The sequence below is a fragment of the Portunus trituberculatus genome, chromosome 50 (genome assembly GCF_017591435.1).
Source record: "Portunus trituberculatus isolate SZX2019 chromosome 50, ASM1759143v1, whole genome shotgun sequence".
In the NCBI taxonomy this organism is placed as follows: Eukaryota; Metazoa; Arthropoda; class Malacostraca; order Decapoda; family Portunidae; genus Portunus; species Portunus trituberculatus.
The window spans coordinates 6,435,020-6,460,624 of record NC_059304.1 but is presented as its reverse complement, the minus strand read 5'-3'; the positions used below and the strand labels follow the sequence as shown (position 1 = coordinate 6,460,624).

General features: G+C 38.1%; 2 protein-coding genes and 1 pseudogene across 4 annotated transcripts in view; 1 reads left to right on the top strand and 2 right to left on the bottom strand.

The window, feature by feature from the left end:
- Positions 1–18,876, bottom strand: part of LOC123500003 (serine/threonine-protein phosphatase PP1-like) — an 82,210-nt gene extending 63,334 nt beyond the window's left edge. Inside the window, exon 1 of the mRNA XM_045248600.1 lies at positions 18,795–18,876. The gene's annotated coding sequence lies outside the window, so the exon portion shown is untranslated. The remainder of the gene's footprint in view (positions 1–18,794) is intronic.
- LOC123500000 (endoglucanase E-4-like) lies at positions 292–6,182 on the top strand. Of its 3 annotated transcripts, XR_006673145.1 has the most exons (16): positions 294–429; positions 535–692; positions 807–975; positions 1,124–1,206; positions 1,614–1,758; positions 1,870–1,965; positions 2,145–2,233; positions 2,629–2,722; positions 2,885–2,943; positions 3,064–3,182; positions 3,310–3,475; positions 3,644–3,811; positions 3,956–4,101; positions 4,281–4,389; positions 4,795–4,968; positions 6,166–6,182. XR_006673145.1 is itself a non-coding variant. In XM_045248592.1 (15 exons), the coding sequence occupies exons 1-15, from the start codon at positions 381–383 to the stop codon at positions 4,903–4,905; spliced, it is 1,749 nt and encodes a 582-aa protein (XP_045104527.1). In that variant the 5' UTR covers positions 292–380; the 3' UTR covers positions 4,906–5,773. The 3 variants fall into 3 exon arrangements, 2 of the variants coding, with proteins under 2 accessions (XP_045104527.1, XP_045104525.1); XM_045248592.1 differs by lacking the exon at positions 6,166–6,182 and having other exon boundaries at positions 292–429; positions 547–692; positions 4,795–5,773; XM_045248590.1 differs by lacking the exon at positions 6,166–6,182 and having other exon boundaries at positions 4,795–5,773.
- LOC123499864 overlaps positions 17,733–25,605 on the bottom strand; it is an 18,931-nt pseudogene continuing 11,058 nt past the window's right edge.

Genomic DNA, 25,605 nt, shown 5'->3' with positions numbered 1-25,605 from the left:
AACAACAACAACAACAACAACAACGATAACAATAATGATTACTACTAATACTAAAGAAGATTTACAATAATATTAACAATACTAATGATGAAAATATTAAGGATAGTTTCATCAGAAGAAAGAGAAATACAAGGTTTGTATAGTACACACACTACAAAAACTTCGCGTAGACGTGGAAAAGTGAAAGAATGCATAACATTACAGCAAGGATGATTCAACGCACTCAGTACTGCTATTTGCTGAAAAAAAGACTCCACATCAGCTTGCGATAAAATGATAATGTAAGGGACGCTGAACCTCACCAAGGGACGAACACACCTCTGCTCGTGGGTATATTACGGCGCCCACACCTCGCCTGGCCAAGTCTCCTGCAGGCAGCCATGGGTAAACAAAGTGGCCTCGTCTCCTGTCTAGCGCTCCTCCTAGCAGGTATTGCATAATTCTAACAAACTCACTCATATACTTGATATACAGATGGGTTTCAAAATGGAAAGCTATACAAAACTTGAATTTCAGTATTCATTTTTAGCATAGTAACACCTGCAGGAGTGAGTGCCGAGCGGTGTGCCGTCATCACCTTCGATCACGAGTGGGATGGAAACTACGCTGCAAACTTTACGTCTCAGTCTGAGATTCCCTTCAAAGGCCTCGATGCCTTGTTCACGTTTGACCACCCTGTCAAGTCAGTTTCCGTGAGTACCAGACGCCACACAGGACCCCTTGATTCCTCCTTAGTTCAAGATTCGTTTTGCTCCGAATATTAATGCCTGCATGATTATTATCTATTTATCTATCTATACTTTCAGAATTGGGGTGGCTCCGCCGAGGTGATAGACGACATACATGTCAGAATGTACAACGACAATCTCTTCGTGGAAACTGGCGCCTACTGCACGTTTGGGTTTCAAGTATCGTACTCCGGCGACACCCGACCAGAAGTCATCGCCATTGACATGAACGGCCAGGATGCCTGTGGTAAGCGTGCACATGGGCCTTCTGCTACTTGCTAACGGACATAAAAGGAAGCAAAATTTTTCTCGGACAATAACTTCACTTTTAATCCTAAAATTCCTTTCGTTCAATTTAAACATTACTGTTATCAATTCCCTCGTACATTTGATAGACGGAACATTGTCATGGACCACAACAGAACCATACATCAACCCATGCGAGGAAACTGGAATGGCACCCTATGATTACCCTCAGGTGCGTGCGGCGGATCTTGCTTCGAGATGCAATGAACATACGAAAACACACACACACACACACACACACACACACACACACACACACACACACACACACACACACACACACACACACACACACATTTACTTTCATAATACAGTACATTGTTCGTTAGGTTTGAAAAAAGAATGTTTTTTTAACAATTGTTTTTTGATTGCATTTCATAAAGATAGATGCCCTACCTAAAATTATAGTGATCAATATATACATACATCTATATACCCTAACAGCGTACTAATCAGGACTTCTAAATCTTTTGTTGTTTGATTTTCCTACGTATTCCGTTGAATTATCCCGGCATATTCTGACACTCTGCTATCTGTCTGCCTGTCAATCACAGCTGTTCATGTGCAATGTCCCTGCAGGCGCTATGCATGTCTTTCCTGTTCTACGAGGCGCAGCGTTCTGGAGTCCTGCCCCCTGACCAGCGTGTCAAGCCCTGGAGGTGGGACTCTGCCCTAAACGACGGTGTCGACGTGGGCCACGATCTGACTGGAGGCTACTACGACGGTGAGCGAGAGAGGGAGGGAAATTTCTAATAATCTGTACAAGTGTCCGAATAATCTCTGTCTTTCCTTTCATGTGACCTATTTAATTTATATTTCCATCGTCATCTGTCAGCTGGTGACCATGTCAAGTTCGGTTTCCCGATGGCTGTGACTACCACTGTGCTGGCGTGGGGACTCATCGACTTCCCTATGGGATACGAACAAGCAGGTTAATTAATCACGCAAACTTCAAATTACTACATTTATCAAAAGATGGAATATTGCGATATAAAAAGAGACTGAAGTGTTAGTATGTTATATTCATATATAATATTTCAACTTAAGATAAAGTCAGTCGTTGCTAGTTAATGACTTCTGGATCAGCTGATGTCATTTCCTCTCCCGCAGGTCAGACGGAGTACGCCAGAGCGGCGGTGAAGTGGGCTACAGATTATTTCCTCAAGGCACACACTGCCGAGTATGAACTTTATGGACAGGTGAGGCGTAGGTGAAGTAGCAAGAGTCATATCACCTACTTACAGAATTACTCGAAAACAGTAAGGTATCTATACAGTCTCAAATAATTCATCGTCTTCGTGGAAGTTTCTTTTGTTCGTCACTAACGGTATTACATTTAAAAAAAAAAAAAAAAATAGACTCCATTTCATTACAGGATTTTTCTTGATTCCACTATTTTGCCCAAATTCTTGAAATTCTTGATATTCAACCCCCAATATAGACTATGAGGTATAAACAATTAACAAACCACTAGCAGAGATAGCTAAACTTAAGGTTCACAAGTTAAAACGGCTGAGTATTACAACCATCAATGCCATAACATGGCTGCACTGGCCAATCACATAACGACCCTGTATTGTATTGCACTGGGCAGGTGGGGAAGGGATCAGATGACCACGCCTTCTGGGGACGTCCCGAGGATATGTACATGAAAAGACCAGCCTATAAAATTAACAGAGAAAATCCAGGTGAGGAATTAACCATCTAACCTGGCATGGAATATCTTATTACAGGAAAATATTTTGTCTTCAAATACAAATACAGGTTCTATTGAAGACTTATATGTGAGCGGTGATTAGCTAATGATTATTAACGTTAGGATGCTGTTGACAAACTAGTCTACATCGCAGGAACGGAGTTGGCCTGCGAGACTGCCGCCGCCCTCGCAGCAGCTTCCATAGTATTCGAGGTATTCGTCTTGCATGAAGTGATTTCTACAAGTCTATTAAGAGTTTAAAACTAATTTCTAATATACTGTTGTGTTCCTATGGATTATTTCTACTGAAAGGTATTCCATCTGTTTATGTAGGGAATCGATGACGAGTATTCCGCCAAGCTGCGAGAAGTGGCCAAGGAACTGTATGCCTTTGGAGATGAGCACCGCCTCGAGTATCACCTCTCCATCACCGACGCAGAGGCATTCTATAGGTCTGCTGATAGAGGAACGATGTTCATGATGTTAGGGAGTGTCTATCAAGAAGCAGTTCCCTGGGATGAGGTTCGGTGTTTTTCTTGTTCACATTACAAGATTTTCTCTTTCTTCATGTATAATCAGGTCCTGGAGCGGGTACGGAGACGAGCTGCTGTGGGGAGCACTTTGGCTGTACCGCGCCACAGGGGATGAGGCATACCTGACTAAGGCTCAAGAAGCGTGGGATGAGTTCAGCTTGGGCGAAAAAGCCGAGCAATTTTCATGGGATGACAAGAAACCCGGTGCTTATGTAAGCTTACCCAAATCAATCATTGATACCTACCGGTATTATGATATCTCTAATATGATTATATACTCATATGTGCAAGGAAATACGCTATCTATGTACCAAAAATTAGAGTAAGAAAAATAGGATATAAATCATTAAATAATCTTTCTAAGCTTTCATGTTTCACAGGCTCTTGGCTCAATGGTGGACAGCACCAACACCAAGTACGCAGCGGCCCTGAAGGAGTTTTTGCGTCACGTGCGCGAAGACTCCAAATACACGCCTGACGGTCTCGTCTTTCTCGACGTGTGGGGAGCCAACCGACACGCTGCCAATGTTGCCTTCCTCGCCCTTTGGGTAGGTTCACTTGTATAAAATGGGGGAGACAGTAAGTACATAATGTTTCAACCAGTTATAATGTTCACTTTCCAAGATATACATCATGCTCTTAGATCGGATTATAATGCGTAACAAGCAAGTTTTCTACTAACTAATCCCCAGGCGTCCAAATACGGCGATCCCGCTGACGAGGCCATCAACCTTTTGTGGGCTGTCAGTCAGATAAACTACATTCTCGGGGACACCGGCCACTCTTTCGTGGTGGGCTTTGGTGTTAATCCTCCGCAACGTCCCCACCACCGCTCCAGGTGTGTATGTGCGAATGTGAATATTTTCGGTACTGTTGTTTTTAGGAATATATTGCGTACACAAACACACACACACACACACACACACACACACACACACACACACACACACACACACACACACACACACACACACAGAGTGCTAGATAGGTAGCTCAAGTATCACTTTCCTTCATCAGCTCGTGTCCCATCCCTCCCGACTCGTGTTTCCTCAACAGCTGGGGACAGACTCAGCCAGGACCGAACCCACACATCCTTTATGGTGCCCTGGTTGGAGGTCCCGCAGAGGTAAGATAATACCACTTAAGTACGAAACATGGAAAATACCAAATACCACGACAGAAATAGTATCGTTTTACTCAAATTGTTGGCAAAGTACATTTGCAAATTATGAACATGTTAACTTGACCAGTGCAAACGAAGCATTTGATGAGCTCAGTGTTTGATATAATGTCCTGTATATGTTACTACATTGTATATAATGTAGTACTTACATGAAGGATATGTGTGCCTGTGTGTGTGTGTGTGTGTGTGTGTGTGTGTGTGTGTGTGTAAGTGTGAGCGAGAGCACACGTGAATATTTATGAGATATGAAAATATTGTTCTATGAAATTTTAGTCCGGTAATAGTAACATATAATCAGAATGCATATTTAATAGAAGGATAAGAATATTGCTTCTACCCTGGCTATAGGACGGCACCTACGAGGACGACCGCGAGGACTACGTGCACAACGAGGTGGCTTGTGACTATAACGCCGCCTACACTGGTGCTCTGGCGGCCATTATTGAAAGAAACAACTAGAAGGACGAAATTCTCTCTCTCTCTCTCTCTCTCTCTCTCTCTCTCTCTCTCTCTCTCTCTCTCCATCCATATTAATGGTCGATGCAAAGTAAATTCTAAAGCAAAAACCACAGTAGTTTCTAAAACAAAACATAAATTGTAATGGTTCATGCCTCTAGAGGACTAACTGTCAGGTAAGCTAACGTAAAAAAAAAAGTTAAAATAAAAATAAATAAGATAAGAAAATGGCCTAATACCCACGCCAGGGTGATGGCAAAAAAAAAAAAAAAGTAAGCACCCGCTTAAAGATTCAAAGCACAAAATAAAGACATTTTTTTTTTTTTTTCAAATATAACACAATTGGATTCTATGTGATCCTCTTAGAGAAGCGAGACACAGGAATCTTCACATCTTGTGTAGGAGTTCACTTCACCTTGTGTCATAAGAAAAAGCCATGAGGAGTTGTCAGTCTCGGACTATAGTGGTGAGTGCTCCCCACCAGCCAATAGTTAGAAAAGTTAACGTGTAGCTATCGTCTTACGAATATTAAGAGAGATTATCACAATTGTGATCTCGGTAAGTACCACAATAACATTGTCTAATACTGCTTTCTATAAGCCAGTCTGAAGTGGTTGGGGCTTCAAGACTGGGAACCACCTCTCAAGTAGTTCATGCTTCCTCGAGAGTGAATTGTTTTCCCTGGTATTATTTTCTTGTCACAGGTGGTTGGTTTGTTCTCAAGAGTGACTTATCCAGGTGAAGCCGATCTCACAGGTTGCCTATATACACGCCCTGTCAGAGCAGCCAGTTATCGTTTCAGTGTACCCTCGACACACTGATAAAATTGCCAGATCTTTTCTTTTCCAAATAAATCTCATTCATTCTTCTACCACATGACCTTTCTGCCTTCCCATATTATACTTGTTTCACTGTTTGTTGAAAATTTTGAGGAGTAAGATATGTTGAAGATTCTTCGCATTGAAGGGATATACGAAAAAAAAAAAGGATATCATTCCATTGTTTCTGTCGCTGCATGCATGAAGGCAGTTTAGCACCAGTGAGGCGTGCAGTAGAAACGAATAGGTGTTTCAGATGTGAGCGAGTTTATATCAGCAATCTATTCTGAACCCTTTCTTGTCTGCTATGTGATGAGAGACTGACAGACACGGAAAACAATTAAAACGATTACGCAAGATGGAATGTAATTTCAATTACAAATACTCTTCGAAACAAAGTTGCGGTGGGTGTACTGAAAGTACGTCCACAATAAAGGAAGCACCGTCTCTCTCTCTCTCTCTCTCTCTCTCTCTCTCTGTGTGTGTGTGTGTGTGTGTGTGTGTGTGTGTGTGTCTGTGTGTCCGTGTGTGCGTGTGTTTCACTGTTTGATCTGCTGCAGTCTCTGACGAGACAGCCAGACGTTACCCTACGGAACGAGCTCAGAGCTCATTATTTCCGATCTTCGGATAGGCCTGAGACCAGGCACACACCACACACCGGGACAACAAGGTCACAACTCCTCGATTTACATCCCGTACCTACTCACTGCTAGGTGAACAGGGGCTACACGTGAAAGGAGACACACCCAAATATCTCCACTCGGCCGAGGAATCGAACCCCGGTCCTCTAGCTTGTGAAGCCAGCGCTGTAACCAATGAGTTACCGGGCGTGTGTGTGTGTGTGTGTGTGTGTGTGTGTGTGTGTGTGTGTGTGTGTGTGCATTCGCCACTATTCCTGCCGCGCGTCATTTCCAATTAGCAAAAAAAAAAACTATAAAAAAAACCTCTATGGTACATAGTAAACTAATATCAGTGTCTCACTATATCATGGCCACTTGAAAAATTACATAGTAATATAGGAAGAAAGAAGCAGAGAGAGAGAGAGAGAGAGAGAGAGAGAGAGAGAGAGAGAGAGAGAGAGAGAGAGAGAGAGAGAGAGAGAGAAAGTTGGCTGCTCTATGTGTGGAAAATTCTTTGTGATGAAAGAATTTACTAAATCTGAGTTAAGTAAATTGCTCCAAATAATTTTAAGGCCCATTACATATAAAAAGTTATTTCTCTCACTTTCTTAATAAAGGACATCGACTACACTTTAGGAGAAGTATCAAGTAGTCTGCGAATAACACACGCACTCGGAAACTAAGCAACAAATATAATCTTGAAATATGAAAACTATTGCAGCTGTCGTGATAAATATTTGTTCCCGTATCTGTCACTACGCATGTTCTCTTCTCACGTACACAACAATGACTAGAGTAACAAACGCATGATAAAACAATAACAAAGACAACTGTAACTCGGGCGCCAATCATCTGATTCACGATGAAATTTACAATGCGGAAAAGCAAAATGACACACACCCATCCAGTTCCATTTGTTCCCCTGACCTTTTTCATGAACATAATAATGAAACAAAATCTATAAGTATATTCACGGGTCTTTGTTTGTTTGTTGTTGTTGTTACGAAAGGATACGTGAGGATCTATGTAAACACTTCCTTTTATGAAAAAAAGGAGAGTAAAGGCACAATTTAAAGGAAAAACCAGAAGCCAAATTTTGCCGAGTCGTTGGTCAACCGGTTTGAACACGACCAATATTTGCTGGCATACAGTAATATGGTGTGGGCTGTGGTGAATAGAATGTTCGTTTCCCCGGAAAATGTGATGTTTTTTGCAAAATATTGTTATCATTGCCACTGCCCCAGACACAATGTTATTCAGAGCACATGATATTGTCACCGTTACTGTGTGTTGTGAAACTCCACAATAAACGATCGAGGAACTGTAAACTCATATTGCACTTAGGGAAGACAAATGATGCTATAATTGCTATTCACTATTATCATAATTATTATTGCTGTTATTATTATTATTATTTTTATTTTCATTATTATTATTATCATATTATTATTATCATTATTATTTTTATTATCATTATTATCATTATGTTAGTGATAATTATAATAATTATTATTATTATCAATTGTCATTAAGATATAAAGAAAACCGTAATAGGATGTAATATACGTAGGTATATATATATATATATATATATATATATATATATATATATATATATATATATATATATATATATATATATATATATATATATATATATATATATATATATATATATATATATATATATATATATATATATATATATATATATATATATATATATATATATATATATATATATATATATATATATATATATATATATATATATATATATATATATATATATATATATATATATATATATATATATATATATATATATATATATATATATATATATATATATATATATATATATATATATATATATATATATATATATATATATATATATATATATATATATATATATATATATATATATATATATATATATATATATATATATATATATATATATATATATATATATATATATATATATATATATATATATATATATATATATATATATATATATATATATATATATATATATATATATATATATATATATATATATATATATATATATATATATATATATATATATATATATATATATATATATATATATATATATATATATATATATATATATATATATATATATATATATATATATATATATATATATATATATATATATATATATATATATATATATATATATATATATATATATATATATATATATATATATATATATATATATATATATATATATATATATATATATATATATATATATATATATATATATATATATATATATATATATATATATATATATATATATATATATATATATATATATATATATATATATATATATATATATATATATATATATATATATATATATATATATATATATATATATATATATATATATATATATATATATATATATATATATATATATATATATATATATATATATATATATATATATATATATATATATATATATATATATATATATATATATATATATATATATATATATATATATATATATATATATATATATATATATATATATATATATATATATATATATATATATATATATATATATATATATATATATATATATATATATATATATATATATATATATATATATATATATATATATATATATATATATATATATATATATACATATATATATATATATATATATATATATATATATATATATATATATATATATATATATATATATATATATATATATATATATATATATATTAATGGAGTGGCTGGCGCGCCTTGTTACAAATCAGCGACTCTCGTTCTAATCCTGTTTGGGACATCGGACGCTCACTACCCAACTCTTCATCCTACCTTCGAATTTTGTTGATAAATTGCTATCTGGATAAATACTGGCATGGGAAAGTGTGGGAACCCGGACTTTACAGTCACCGTGTCTTCAGGTAAGGGTTATCAACGACAGCGGGCTTGAAGGCCATCAATATGAGAGGAAAGGCCACGCGCAGCTATAGTGTATCTTTCTTCTTTAATCGTTGATAACTACAAGAGGCTCCACACTTTTCGAAGCCGTTGACAACACACAATGAGACTAGTCGAGCAATAAATCAGACACTGGAGCATTCTATCAATGAAATCCATGTGGTGTTCCAAAAACATGGATGAACACCACATATGTTGGTGAAATACCCAGTGCAGGGGGAGTTGAAGGAAATCTCTGCGTACAAGATGGTTCAGAGCAGTGAGAGGCGCGGAGCAGTGACAGTTAGCCAGGATGTCCATAATTCATTATGGGAAGTGTGGGGACAGTTATCATATGGGTTAAATGGTTGTAGTTGTTATATTTCCTCTAATTTGCATGACTTTTTCTACATTTGGTTCTTATCACGATCGGAGCGTGTGTTCGTGGCCAGGTGTTGCTGCTACAAGTAAATTAACTCCCAGCGACTCCCACGCGGAAGCCTACACGGGAATATCGCTTCACCTCCACTTTCATTCCCGGCCTCGAGGGATTCATCACTCTGATACTCGTGACACTACTCGGAAAAATGTCTGCAGTTCACTTTTTGTACCGCAGTTACCATCTATATTTATTTACTTATTTATTTTTTCTCTCTTGACTGTGTAATTTATCCTCTGTCCTACAAGTAATTTAGTTTAGCAGTCAAACTCTTTATATTACTATAAATATGCTCAGTGTATACTGATATTGTCTCCTGAAAACATCACGGAAGTAGCAAACACACGAAAAGAGTAAAAAGCAAAAGGACCCTAAGTGTCAACACTATTTACTCTCTGATGCCCCTCGGTGCCTCAGACTCCTCATTGAGACTGGCGTGTCCTTATTCTTTATGGCTGCATGGACAGTGACGCCGCCTCTCCACCACTCCCGGTACACACATTCCATTCACTTAAAATTAGTGAGTTTAGGTCCTACATTGATAATAATAATAAAAAAAGAACGCGATCATAGCACAAACACAGTAAATGTGGAGCAATGGACCTGATTCAAATTTGTGTTCATTCTTACTCGTATATGTTGCCCAGAATATTATTATTTTTTCAACCTAACACAGACGTCCTGCCTCTGTTTTTCCTCTCAGGGGCGATCGAGACCGTATCTATTATCTACGTGGTCAGCCTATACATGCTAGCGGTCACCTCCCTTAACCGCTCGGCACTTGTTTGCCACCGGAACTCCCCATGTCTCCTCTGTATTCTCACCTTCCTTCCTTCCCCTCTCTCTCTCTCTCTCTCTTTTTTATTTACAAATTGATATTACAAAGGTCTATATAGTAAATAGCCAAAAGTTCACGGTGAGTTGCCGAGAACTATCTTTGACATAATATTAGTACATGAGAAATGCAATGCAATACAAAATAGTAAAATAGTTATATAAACTAAATAGTAAAAATTGCACACAATAATACAAGATGCCATTTGTTACATAGACTTTCTGGGATATACACGCCCCTTTCACTTTTCACTAATTATCTTTTTCCTTGAAAGATTCACATTTACTTGGTTAAAAATTTTCTTGCCGAAAGTCACACATTCACTTTTGAAGGCCAACATTTTCATTTCAAAAGATACACTTTCATTTAAAACAATACGCTATTACACTTTTAGCCATTTATTAGCCTCACACTTAAATTTCTGAAGAGTAGGAGCCTTGTGTATATCTGTATCACTCACTAAGTTGTTCCAAAGCCTAGTGTATCTTGGCACAAAAGAACGGAGGAAGGTCTCCGTCCTGGCGAATGGAACAGTGAGGTGATTCTCCGTGCAAGCCTCCCTCGTGCTGTGGGGGCGCGGCCCACGGCTGCCGGAGAGCAGAGAGGTGTGGGGCGCCCTCCTTGTGGATCTTGTAGGTGGCACACAGACCCGCCACATCTCTCCTGTGCTGTAGAGGTTGTAGGAGGGGAGCTTGCTCGTCTGGGAGAACCTTAGTAGAGATGAGCCGCCGGCCACGGTCTTGGACCTTGTCAAGGAGGCCAAGGTAGGAAAAGGGGACAAGACGACCAAGTCAGAGGAGCATACTCCATGACGGATCGGACTTGGGCGGCGTAGAGATTGGTCACCCCTCGAGCGTCAATGAGATGTGAAACTCGTCTTACGCAACGTAACTTGCCAGCGGCGTTGGCAGCTCTCTCTCTCTCTCTCTCTCTCTCTCTCTCTCTCTCTCTCTCTCTCTCTCTCTCTCTCTCTCTCTCTCATTCCTACTTATTTCCTTTGCACTAATTCTCAGTGATTCATAGCTCAAAGATTTTCGACTACACAATACCAATTTACATGATTCTTTTTCTTCTCTTCGTTTACAAAATTACCTTTCATATATGAGCTTCTCGTACACTTGTATCGCTTTCAGTTAAAATTTTCCTACATTTTTGTGTCTGTTGAATACTCATCTTATCTTTTTATGGTCTCAAATTGGCTCGAGGGGTTAGATCTTGTATATTGTACATTTTCCGCATAAATTCGTTATTCTGGACTTCTGATCGGAGTCTAGAATGTTCGTGCACCACTCCTTTACCCTGTGGTGCATGTTCCCGAGCTTGCCTTTACCTTAACTTGGTTTCACTCAACGCATGGACGCGGGAGGCTCCGACTATCTCTTTTTCCTTCGTGTTCGAGGTCACACTTCTCCACTCGGATCTGGTAACCGACAGCCCAGAGTATCCTCCCGCGGGTGTCGTCCCTCCGCCGAACCCTCCAGCCGTCTCACCCCATGGTCCCTCGGATCTCACACCAGCCAACACCCTGCTCCTTTCTCTCTTCTTACTACTTTTCCTTACACACTACTTCTGTCTCTCCTGACTTTTTTCAACCATTCTTTCTCCCTCCTTATTCTTCATGACTGCATTGCTCGTAACGGAAAAAGAATTGGAATTTTGGTATAGGAAAGATTTCCGTCGCAGAGTGAGCCATTTGAAAATAATTAATACAGGTGATATTCTTAATGAAAAATTTCAATCAATAGAACAATTAAAATGTCCAAACGAAAATACCTCAGAGATATTAGAACATTTATATAACTAGGAGGAAAGCAGACATCTAACCAGAGAGAGAGAGAGAGAGAGAGAGAGAGAGAGAGAGAGAGAGAGAGAGAGAGAGAGAGAGAGAGAGAGAGAGAGAGAGAGTACGACAGGTGAGGCACAGGGACAGTGGCGCCCGGTCTCAGGTGGCGCGGTGGTGCAATGTTTTGTTTCCCGGTGCTCCGGAAACCCAATATTGTGCCCAGGCGACCCTCGACAAAAATGAGGTGCACAATTGGCCTCCAGGAAGTGGTGAAAGTGGTCGTTGAAGGGAGGAAAGGAGGGAGGGAAAGCGAAAGGAAAAATGTGAAGCAGGTTGGTAGTGAAATGGTGTTGGTAGATCGAGAGAGAGAGAGAGAGAGAGAGAGAGAGAGAGAGAGAGAGAGAGAGAGAGAGAGAGAGAGAGAGAGAGAGAGAGAGAGAGAGAGAGAGAGAGAGAGAGAGAGAGAGAGAGAGAGAGAGAGAGAGAGAGAGAGAGAGAGAGAGAGAGAGAGAGAGAGAGAGAGAGAGAGAGAGAGAGAGAGAGAGAGAGAGATTGTCCTTATTCTACGATATACTAAAGCACAATGTCATACACCAGTGAAAGTACTTTTATGATTTAATGGTTCGCAGAGGAGCATCGGTTCCTTGCCCTTCAGCCTTGCCTCTTTTGTGTGATTTTTAGATTTTAGACCCTTAAGGGAACATCGGATTATTATTATTTTCATCTTTCTCTTTCCTGGTATCTCAGAAAAAGGGAGGTGGATTTGGATTCGTACAGAGGCACTCCCATTATTTTCACGGTAATACTACCACCGTGCAGGTGAACGTGAAATATGCAGGAAATCACATCATAATCTCCCTATATGAATTTCACGCAGGTGTGCCTTCACTTTATAACGTTGTATGAATATTAAAAGAGAAAGTTATCAGTGTGCTTAATGACTGAGAGAACATCCAAAAAATCTGACACAGTCTAATTTTAGCTGGAATTCAACAGGAATACAACGTCATATTCCAGCGGTACATTTGCTGGAAGGTAAATACATGCATGACGCGTATTTCTTGTGTAAATGAGCGTGTTTCTGCTTGTGGTGGTAGTAATTAGTGATTTACCCACACACGGACCCAATCTCTCTTCATGGAAATGGCATCTGATTACGTAAACAAGCCACAACTACGTTTAATTATTTTTAGCTATTTTACTTGTTTAGCCTGAATATATACACTTATTATAGCTTTGAAACCATATTATTACACTGTTATGAAAATTCTTAATACCTGTGAAATGATGGCATTTAGCTATATGGTGAGAATATTAGTAAGACATGAAGACTGCAGATTCATTACAACATTTAAACCACAAAAACATCAATGCAAAAATGTTAAGTTGTATAATCAAGACGGATAAACAGAAATTCTGATGTATTTTTTCAGGATTGTGGACACCAACAGGATGAGTTCAGTCAGTCTGTTTTCTTTACAGTAAAACCTTTTCTTCTTTCACAGAATCGTGAACGAAAGGCAATTTTCATACGCTGGTACAGGCGCCAGCACTTGTCTCCTTACCTATCTTGGTCATGTAATTTCTCAGTAACAACACCTGGTAACCCCACACCAGGTGAAGGATCAAGTTTTCTTTAGATTGGTTCAACCACCTAAAAACTAAGCCTTTATGCTCCATCTACTTAACCTTCGCCACTTGGTCCATGCTCTGACTCTCTCCGTGACCGTGATCAGAGAGTCATCACACTCACACACACACACACACACACACACACACACACACACACACACACACGCACACACACACACACACACACACACACACACAGGCACGCACGCACGCACACACATACACACACCGCGTAGTGTAGTGGTTAGCACGCTCGACTCACAATCGAGAGGGCCGGGTTCGAGTCCCGAGGCGGCGAGGCAGATGGGCAAGCCTCTTAATGTGTGGCCCCTGTTCACCTAGCAGTAAAAAGGTACGGGATGTAACTCGAGGGGTTGTGGCCTCGCTTTCCCGGTGTGTGGAGTGTGTTGTGGTCTCAGTCCTACCCGAAGATCGGTCTGAGCTCGCTCCTTAATGGGGAAGACTGGTTTTAATACATATAATACGTTATTCGCAATTCTATAAAACATCAAAATTAATGTAAAAAAAAAAGTTATAAACTGACCGTTTTCTATGATGTCAATAATAATAAATAATTATTACAAGGTATAATATTGAGACTATTCACATTACATCAGAGAATTAATTTTTACATGAGGTGGATAACTCCTCTTGATCATGACAGAAAAACCGTTGAAATGGTGTCCTGGAAGACGAACCCTAAAAGAAGATAGAGTCGACAAGAGACTAGGCGAAGCTGCAGCCAGTTACTGTACTCGCTGGTTTTAACCCCAGCACACCACGGCTCTGCTGCGCCGCGTTATGTGGGGCACCACCTTACGTATGAAGCAAGTAACAAGTCTGACAGTTTATTGGAAATACTGTTTACGACTCAGATCATATGAAGCATCGCATCATATGGCTCAGTCACTCGAGCCCTGGATTTGTAGATTTCTCTCTCTCTCTCTCTCTCTCTCTCTCTCTCTCATACACACCACAACACTTTCCGTCAAGAATCCCCTTCCTCCCTCCCAACACTCACCGACAGCCACACCTTTAAGCCTCAGCGACACTCAAGTCAGCCGCGGCTTAGTGCTCCTCGTGCGGGATAATGCCTGCCTCACTCCACGGACGCACTACGGTAGGGCTGCGGCGCCTCGACAGCCTGAGGTAGTCTGGCTGGCTTAAGGTAATGGCTACGCTCTCCCCACAGGCTAAACTAAAAGTGGTGGTGTGTCCTTAACGCAGTATATCTCATTTAACGTGACAAAAAATACAGGTTCACTGATGCATTGTGAGGAATAACTGGCTCACTCCTCGCCTGGCCATGCCGATGATTTACTGCTGGCACGTAAATCAAACCAGGGAGGAACTGCTAGGCTTAGGAAAACGTGTAGCCTATTATTGAGATTTAATTCACGAGTACCAGTCCGACGCGCTGATAGGTACACTCGTTTGTTTTGTGAGTTATGTGCGCTTTGTTGAATCTTGGCAAGTTATTAGCTACACGATTCAGAGGTGTGTGTGTGTGTGTGTGTGTGTGTGTGTGTGTGTGTGTGTGTGTGTGTGTGTGTGTGTGTGTGTGTGTGTGTGTTTATGTTTGTGTGTGTGTAGATAAAACAACACTTAGTCCTGCAGGATTATGACAAATCAAATGGAATTAAACACATTAACCAATGTATTACTTCCTACACAAAACAAAAATAATTGCATCAAGGTCGGCCCACACATTCCCTGAATAATGGAACATAATTATCTCTCTCCACTCCTCTGGCATTCAAGTCTTTTCCTTCTTTCTCTTCACGAGATTTTATTTTTCTATTTTCATTTAAGGGAAATTCCAGTGCCACGCCAGAGTATTTCACGCACGTACAACACTGATGGCAACCTTACCAATATTCCCTCCGTCAGGAACACAAGCATAAATATTTGGTCCTCTCACAAAAGAGCACGTGATGCACATAACAATATGCAGCACAAACACACACACAACAAACGGTAAACTAATATTTCTGACATTTCTCATTTCGGGATTCACGAAAAGGATGGCCAATGTTTAATGTATTCGTGTAATTAAACTACGTGATCCTCATGCAAATGTTTCCTGCATATATAAGTGCGTTGCCGTAGGAAATGTTGGGGGGAGGAGGGCGAGGACAGGAGGAAAGTAATATTGCTAAAGGTGAAGGTGGTGGTGGTGGTGGTGGTGGTGGTGGTGGTGGTGGTGGTGATGGCGGCGGTGGTGGTGGTGGTGGGGGTATTGGTTTAGTAACTGAAGAAGAAGGAATGGGGAGGTGGCGAGGAGTGTGGGCAGGAAAAGAGGATGGATGAAGATATACACTGCGTCAGGTAAAATAACAGGAGAAAAGTGAACGGGAGCAAAAGAAAAGAGAATGAGATAGAACGATGAAACACAAATATCAAGAAAGAGCGCCGTTGGAACCAAGAAGAGCGGAGCGACAAAGAGAAAATGGAAGAGAAACCAATATAAGATAAAACAGAAAAGGGGGAGAAACGAAGGAACAATAGATTCAAGTCAAGGGAGTGAAGAGATAGGAAAATGGATAAAAATAGGACGAAGAATGGAGAGAGAGAGAGAGAGAGAGAGAGAGAGAGAGAGAGAGAGAGAGAGAGAGAGAGAGAGATTTTTAACCAGCTTATTTTTTGAGTGCGGAGGTACGCCTGTCATATAGAAGAATTATACACACTAGTAGTTTGAATGATGATACCTACATACGTATACTGCTTTTCTGCGTACTTTCCGCCACACACGTACTGGCTCGACAAAACCAATATTCCCCTTTTCTTTTTCACTAGTCTATCTGGCACCCGCTATCCCTCTCAACGGCACTTGCCTCTCCCTACATTTATCACGAACTTCCTTCCTATCGCTCTTTCTTCTCACTCGACACACACACACACACACACACACACACACACACACGGAAAAAAAGTCTCGCCACATACACAACACCGTCACCATACTCAGTTTGACAAGCAATCTCCGAAATAAATGAAGTTGGTTAATATTTTTCCGGCTCCAAAATTCTAGCGCTTGCAAATCAGTCACGGTGCAGCATTTTTGTCCCATCAAACCCAAAACTTTCCCAAGAGCAAAATCCCTGTTTATAATAAAAAAAAAGTAAATTGAAAAAAAAAAAAGAAATATGATGGTAGTATTACCATAGCAGTCACACATTTCTTTAAAATATAATATGGTATATGATGAAAAAAGTCAATTTTAGGAAGGTAATTACTTGGTCCCATATTAAACCCACAACTCTCCATATTTTCAGTATACGTAAAAAAAAAAAAAAAAAAAATGACGGCTATCGTTACGTATTAAAAAAAAAAAAAAAATCACGTACTATATTCAGTAGCGAACCCAACACTCCTCATTGCAGCAACACATGATTTTCAGCCACACTTCCTTTAAACAGTGGCACGGGGAATGGCTGAGCCGTCTGGATTGCAGACCTCCAAGGGGAGAGCTGCAGCACTTGTATGACACGGATGGGCGAGCGAAGGGGCGGCCATAACACAAGGAAATGGAGACCGACTGCAGTTAGGGGAATAACTGATGGGGATATGGTCTCTCTCTCTCTCTCTCTCTCTCTCTCTCTGCTTACCCTAAGTTTAAAAATTCCCTGTCCTCAACTTATTCTTTCTTCTTGACATAACTACTTACAACTGTCTACATATTACCAACACGCGCTCCAGTTCAGGAGTTTGTGTTGTGTTGCATTATCCTGCCAAATTACAAGGAAAATTTTGGTTGTGTTAATTTTTCAATTTCGGTTTACGTTATATACATGTTTCTATGACATGAAATGTTTTCAGTTGAGCTGCCCATCATGCATGGAAGTAGAACGAGCGGAGGTGCATGTTGTGTATGGAAGTTGGAAATATATACAGTGCATCGGTATTAATTCACCATATATAGATGTTGGATTTAAATTTCTAATAATAATAATAATAATAATAATAATAATAATAATAATAATAATAATAATAATAATAGTATAATAATAATAATAATAATAACAATAATAATAATACAAGAGCTTTTCTTCAGTAAATGTTCTTTTCATTCCGTGGCCTTTGATGACCTTACCAATCATGCATCTAACTGTGGACAGTCGCAGCTATGGAATGTAGTACTTTGTAAACTTACTAAGTAGTACTGCGCTGCCTCCTACGCTAACAACCTGGTGAACCACGGTCAATCTGCAACATCCCGGCTACAAACAGATCTGGAACACTGCCACTAACTCTATTACAGGAATACTCACTTGATCGCATCAATTCGTGGGAACGCTGTCATAGAATCATCTATAGAAAACTTCTGTTAGAAAGTATGAAGGATAACGGTCCTGCAGCTACCATTAAACATTCTCCTCTGCTCCTAGAAATGAGGCGTTTTATTGCATATTTTACCGTCAACAATGATAATTGCAATTACGGATCTCACGCTTGGTAGTTAATGACTTGGTTCCTTACCATGAGATGTGAAAGTATAGCAAGCACGCGTACCAAATATTTATCCAGTGTCAGTGAATAACTGAGCAATCTCTCGTGTTGCTTCAGAAATTATGTGCAAATACCAAAATATGTAAAAGGAAATAGATTTGAATAAATAAAAAAATGATGAAAAAATGAAAATAAAAGATAAAAAGACCTGAAATTCCCAAGTAATATTTAAAGCACCCGCAGGGCTGGCTGGGGTGTGGATGGAAGACACCGAGGAAGAACAAAGGACGCAAACGAGGAGGTTAACACTTACACAAATCCCGTGGTGGACGAGGCGGTGCAGGGAGCGTCGAGGCTGTCCAGACCGACGGCGAGGATGTCAGGAATGTGGCGTACTGAAATAGACAAAGGTGGGAGGTGGACTTGCAAACAACGAAATTGAAAACAACAGTAAATATAAAAAGTAAAAAGAAAATAAATGAATAATGCGAACTATGCGATATAAATAATATAAATAATATATATAAAATAATATATATATGCAATATAAATAAAAAAAATCACTTTTTTCGCACCTTCTACGAGATCAAGTTGACATGCATGTATTCTTCTCTATCCTTCTCTTAAAATTTAGACATTTCTTTTCAATTCGGTGCAGTGAAGAAGCCTGCTATAGAGTCAAGAAGCTGACTGTTGGTATGGAGAAGTAAAGGATCTTAGGAGGAAGAAGACTGTGGGAGCTGGGAGTAGATCAGGGAAGCGGTCAGGTGATCAGGGAAAGGTTAAAAGGATTAGTGGAACAAATGGAGGGCCAGAGAGGAGTGGTGAAGGGTATGACATGAGGTGAGCGGTGAAGGACTTAGGGGAGCGGCAAATAGGATCAGGGGAACGGTAAACAGGATAAGAGAGCGGTGACAGAGACAGGGATGCGGTGATGGATGAGGTGAGCAGTGAGGGTTGGAGTGAGCGGTGAAGGGCTTAAGGGAAACTATAAATAAGGGAAAGGAAGGGTGCTGAGGAGACTGGTGAGCTCAGGGAAGCACTGGGAGGATCATGGTTGTTTAGAGGGTCTTTTAATGGGGGAAAGGGGCAGGAGGATAGTGAGGGGATCAGCAGAGAAGTGAGAAGATTAGATTATCAGTAATTAGACCAAAAGAGGGAATGGGGGAGGAGGGGGGAGTTGGAGGGGCGACGAAGAGGAAGCCTGGAGAGGGGTGAGGGGCAAACAGGACAGTGATGTGCCAGACGTAAGATCAATGTAGGTAGGCGATAACAAGTTGTTAGAAATTGAATGGCAGTTGGTGTGTTGCGCGGCTGTCGATGATGGATAACCTGTGTGTTAGCGAGAATAGCAGGATAACAAGGGTGATTCAGGTTTAAATGTTAGATTAGGTAATTCTGCTGTATGTGACGGTCCAGTGGAAGTTAGTGGGATCGGTGTGTGTGTGTGTGTGTGTGTGTAGAAGGGGGGGTTGTCATTGGTACTGCATAATTACCGCTGTTACATGGGTTCCCAGTCACAATTATGGTGAAGCCTGCCGAGAAGTGTAATCTCCCCGTCACGAAAGTTAGAATCAGATGGTCTTGCAGGAGCTCCTTCAGAACTTCTCTATTACAATAAAATAGCTTCGAAATGATTGCATCACACAGTCACTTATAAACACCCGTAAGTTTCACTGTGAACAGATACAACTTACCTCTTGCACTTTCCTGAAACTTCCACGCTGGACACTCCTCATCGTTAACCACATGTAAGTACATACATCGACACTCACTTTAAGCTCACGTCGCTTGAATACTGACGGAATTGTCACGGAAAAGAGACTGTTGTCTTGTGATTTGTTGAACTCGGAAAAGAAGTAGTTGCTAAGTAGCTTTTTAGAGAAAAATATTTAAATTTTACATTAAAAAGAAGTTTGGTCGATGCGCCAGGAAGCGTACTGGTCAGATAAAGTTTGCAAAGATTATGTTATCTGTCATTTGGGATGTGAGTTTTCATTACCTTTCCATGGGAAGGTTTAGTTTGTGTAACTCTGGCGATTCCTGACAAGGAGCCGTTGTCATGGTGACGACTAGGTTCCCACCTACTGGGTTGCTAATACACTTCATAAATTCGTCTGTAATGCATGTCTTAATGTTCCTGTAATGGCTATATATAACGTAAAACTTTGAGGGAAACATTACAATTACATTCTTGGAAAGGTAACACGATCTTAAGTCAATTTTGTCTTATTGGTTTACGCAAGAATTACCAACAGTTCTTGGATACCTACTTAAGTACGTACTGTAGGTATGTATCAGTTGCTAAGACTTGTTGGTGTTGGATAAACTTAACCGTGGGTAAAGTAGAAAGAAGTCATTTCAGTAATTGTCAAACACTTTAAACAAAGAAATACATCCACCTGCTGTATCACAGAGGAATATACACGATATGCAAACCCACTGTTACATCTCCTGAAGTATGCTGTTTACCTCACTGCTATAGCGTTGCCAATGTTAGGTCAGGTAGTACTAGGTTAAATTAGAGGGTAAATATTAAAAGATCTTTCCGTAGGTATTGCCGGCAACACTGCTCTAAAGTCACGGTTATATAGTCAAGTTACTCTCCCTATATCTCACTCACAATATACACTTTATTAAAATCATACGACAGCATAATTCAACGATTCTCGCTATTGTGTTTCTCACGTCCTCCACAGCAACTCTAAAGTTCATATGCGCTGTTGGGAGTACATATATTTTTTCTGATAAATTGTTAATGTAATGTTACCACACCTGTAGCAGTCTTGTTACCACGGACTGAATTGTTAGGTTGCTGCTTGATATTCAAACTGTTCAATTCAGTCCCTGCGTTTCCTCTGCCACTACCTTCACGTCACCACCAACGCCCTGCCTCATCCCTGTCTTCGTTCCTGGCCCGGCAAGCCCAGCCGAGCATCGCATTAATTCATAACTTGATTCCAACTTTTGGTCGCAAGATGCCACAAGTTAGGTCCCGTCACATTACGACCTGTCTCGGCTAGGGAGTGTGGTATGAAATGCTTAAGTGCGAATACAAGGCAAATTAGTGTTGTTAATTAAACCTTAGCTGAACGTTTATTGCTATAAGAAAGGCATATCATGTAATTTGTGGTCTTGATGTTAAGGTAAAGGATTATTTTATCCTTTGATTTTAAAGCGGATGCGAAGTTGTACATTTTTCTTTCAAGGAATATAAAGAAAACAAGTGACTTAGAACGATAGTGTTAGTGAAGAACTCTGATAAATGTTTGGAACAAACACACGAGCATCTATAATATTGTTGCCAAATCTAGAAAAGTTACCCAAAAGAACTAGGAAAATATGTATCCGTTATCTCAGCCTCCCAAATTTCTTCAAACTCCATCATAACTTGCCTGACCTAACCTAACCCAAAGAGGGGACCGTCGACCCTTCACGGATTTATTAAACTTACTGACCATAACCTGCCCATTAATGGAACCACTCACGCCCCTTCAGTCGCCGCCTAGAAAAGTCACCCATTTATCTACCGTAATGTGTCATGAGGAGGAGAATGTTAAGGAGGAGAGTGAAAAAGGCGGTGCCCAGTGGACCTCGCTGCTTTTAAGAGTTAAGTGAATTCTTCGTGACATGCATTTTCTGCTTTTAATCTAATTTTTCACTTCTTGTTCCCAGAGTCTATGAATGATGACCTCTTCCTTCTATATCGAATAATTTGTGAATGAAACTCTCTTCTTCCTTTTCCTATTTCTTCTCAGACTCTGTCCTCCCTAATGTGAAGTGTGACAGTTCCTTTCTCTTTATTAAAAACTTTTGTGTTGGATTTTTTTAATGAAACTTTGAGCAGGAAAAAGGCGGAGTTGGTGTTGGTTTTTACTCTTCATTGCAGGGACACACTCTCTCTCTCTCTCTCTCTCTCTCTCTCAAGGATAATTACTCGCACACTTCTCTCCATAAGTGGCAAAATTACTGACACTAACAAAAATGTCCTTCATTTTTCGATTCGGATTTGTTTATTCCTAAGTCTTACGTGCGATCACTTAAAATGCATAAGTTTTGCATGAATTGTCCACAGATTGTGTGAAATTTAATGTTCTCTATTTTATGCATATTTGGAAGATTTCTCTCTCTCTCTCTCTCTCTCTCTCTCTCTCTCTCTCTCTCTCTCTCTCTCTCTCTCTCTCTCACACACACACACACACACACACACACACAACGCCACACAGCTTCATCACCATGCTTATTGTGGGAAAGAAACATGTATATTAATGCTTGTAGTTATTAAGTTTTGTTCAATAAAATTATTATTTTGTGGTGACTAATTCATGCTAAAAGAATTTTGCAGGACTTATTGCCGTCATGTTATCTTCTTTGTGAATCAGTTCCCTTATTGTAATGACGAACCGTGGTTCTCGCACAACAACCTGCCTCCTCCCTCCACCGCAACTACCTCCGGGCTTTCCACAGAGGACTCAATTATCATAATCTTAATTTGGGACAAGCCGAGTGACCTCTTAATAATCTAAACTTTTAGTGAAAAGAAAACTTTAAAACTATGAGGATGAAGCTCCTCCAGATTTATAATATATATATATATATATATATATATATATATATATATATATATATATATATATATATATATATATATATATATATATATATATATATATATATATGGAGGAACATCATCCTCATAATATTTACTATGAAGAAATTTACTTGAATTTTTCTCGAATAAGCTAGTGATGAAGCCATTCTTATAGAAATAGTCCTTGAGAAAAAAATAAGATTTTCATGATGAAGTAATTTTTCTCAAGGGTTATTCTATAAAAATGGCTTCACCGCCAACTTATTCGAGAAAACTGTAAGTAAATTTCTTCATAGTAAATATTATGAGGATGATGTTCCTCCAAATATATACTGCCCCCAAACAAATATATATATATATATATATATATATATATATATATATATATATATATATATATATATATATATATATATATATATATATATATATATATATATATATATATATATATATATATATATATATATATATATATATATATATATATATATATATATATATATATATATATATATATATATATATATATATATATATATATATATATATATATATATATATATATATATATATATATATATATATATATATATATATATATATATATATATATATATATATATATATATATATATATATATATATATATATATATATATATATATATATATATATATATATATATATATATATATATATATATATATATATATATATATATATATATATATATATATATATATATATATATATATATATATATATATATATATATATATATATATATATATATATATATATATATATATATATATATATATATATATATATATATATATATATATATACTGTATATATATTATAACTGAATTCAAAAGAAGAGTGTAGTTACCCTCTTCTCATCACATGACCCAATACCTTTGCCTTTTTCTTCATAATCTTCATTACCAGTCTTGGCCTCATGAATCTTATGCAACATTTTCTCATTTCTTGTTCTGTGGTATTTTCAGCATCCTCCACAAGTAAGGCAACTCAACAGTTTTAAAGCTCTGCTCCATAATTTTGATTTGTTAATAGTTAGTACGTGGGTAAAGCTCTTATTTTTCCTAAGAGTTCTATACTTTCTCTCCTTCTCGCATTCTCTCTCTCTCTCTCTCTCTCTCTCTCTCTCTCTCTCTCTCTCTCTCTCTCTCTCTCTCTCTCTCTCTCTCTCTCTCACTCTCTCTCTCTCTTGAAGATGAAATAGTTTGCTCATTTTGTTTACTTTCCCTTCATGTTCTCTTTGTCTTCTTTGCCGAGTTTCGTTTATGTTTTTCCTTTGGGGTTGGTGTTTAATTAACCCCGAAAGAGTGTAACAAGCATGGTTTTGATGTTTTCTTTGCTCGCACACGTGTTTCAGCCGCTCCTTGTTGATAATCGTAGCGTTTCTTTTCAAGGCCTAGAGAAACAAAACAGGCATGCATAATCTAAGAGGAATGATGAATAGGATGTGTAGCTTCGAGTGTAGACATTACTCATATATATATATATATATATATATATATATATATATATATATATATATATATATATATATATATATATATATATATATATATATATATATATATATATATATATATATATATATATATATATATATATATATATATATATATATATGTGTGTGTGTGTGTGTATGTATATATATCATATTATTTTCACTGATTTAATGTGAAGAATATAAGATGCCAAAGTTCTTATTCTTGTGGTGTTTCTGATGTTATGGTATTATTTCAGTTTATGAAAACAATAGGAAAGTTTTTTTCGCATCTAAGAAAGAGAGAGAGAGAGAGAGAGAGAGAGAGAGAGAGAGAGAGAGAGAGAGAGAGAGAGAGAGAGAGAGAGAGAGAGCAGATCAGGTAAAGATTTTTCTGTGATAATGTGAACTTCATGTACGGCTCAGGCTCTCAGTCTACCTCTCATGTCACGATGATCATTCCTCCTCCTTGTCCTCCTTCCATTCCTGCTCCTTCTCCTTCTCCTTCTCGTCCAGCTGTCCGCCTCCATCCCACTCCTTCTTTTCACTTCCTACTTGTTTTTTATTTACTCGCCTTACTCTTTTTTTTCTGCTTTCTAGCGACTTCTTTGTGATGCAAGTCTCCCTACTAATATTCTTACAGACTTATTCATTAAATAGAAGCCCAGCGAAGAACATGCTAATTAGACTTAATGCAAGGAGCGGAGAGCATGATTAATTGGCCGGCGATCTTTGTCTTGGTTCCAATTAACATGGGAATACATATATTTTTGTCATTCCTGGATAATTTTTCTCGAGGCTGAGTGTCATTTCACCAACGTCTTTTTTGCTTATTTATTTTATTATTTTTTTTATATTTGATTACGGATTCGTGGTGCGAACTGTTAATATATTTTTTTCTGATTCCAAGGATATCTGGAAATATTTGCGCATAGTATTTCCTTCACATTTTGTAGATCCTCATTAACATATGTTTGAGGGACAGTATTTCCATATGTATGTTTTTTTTCG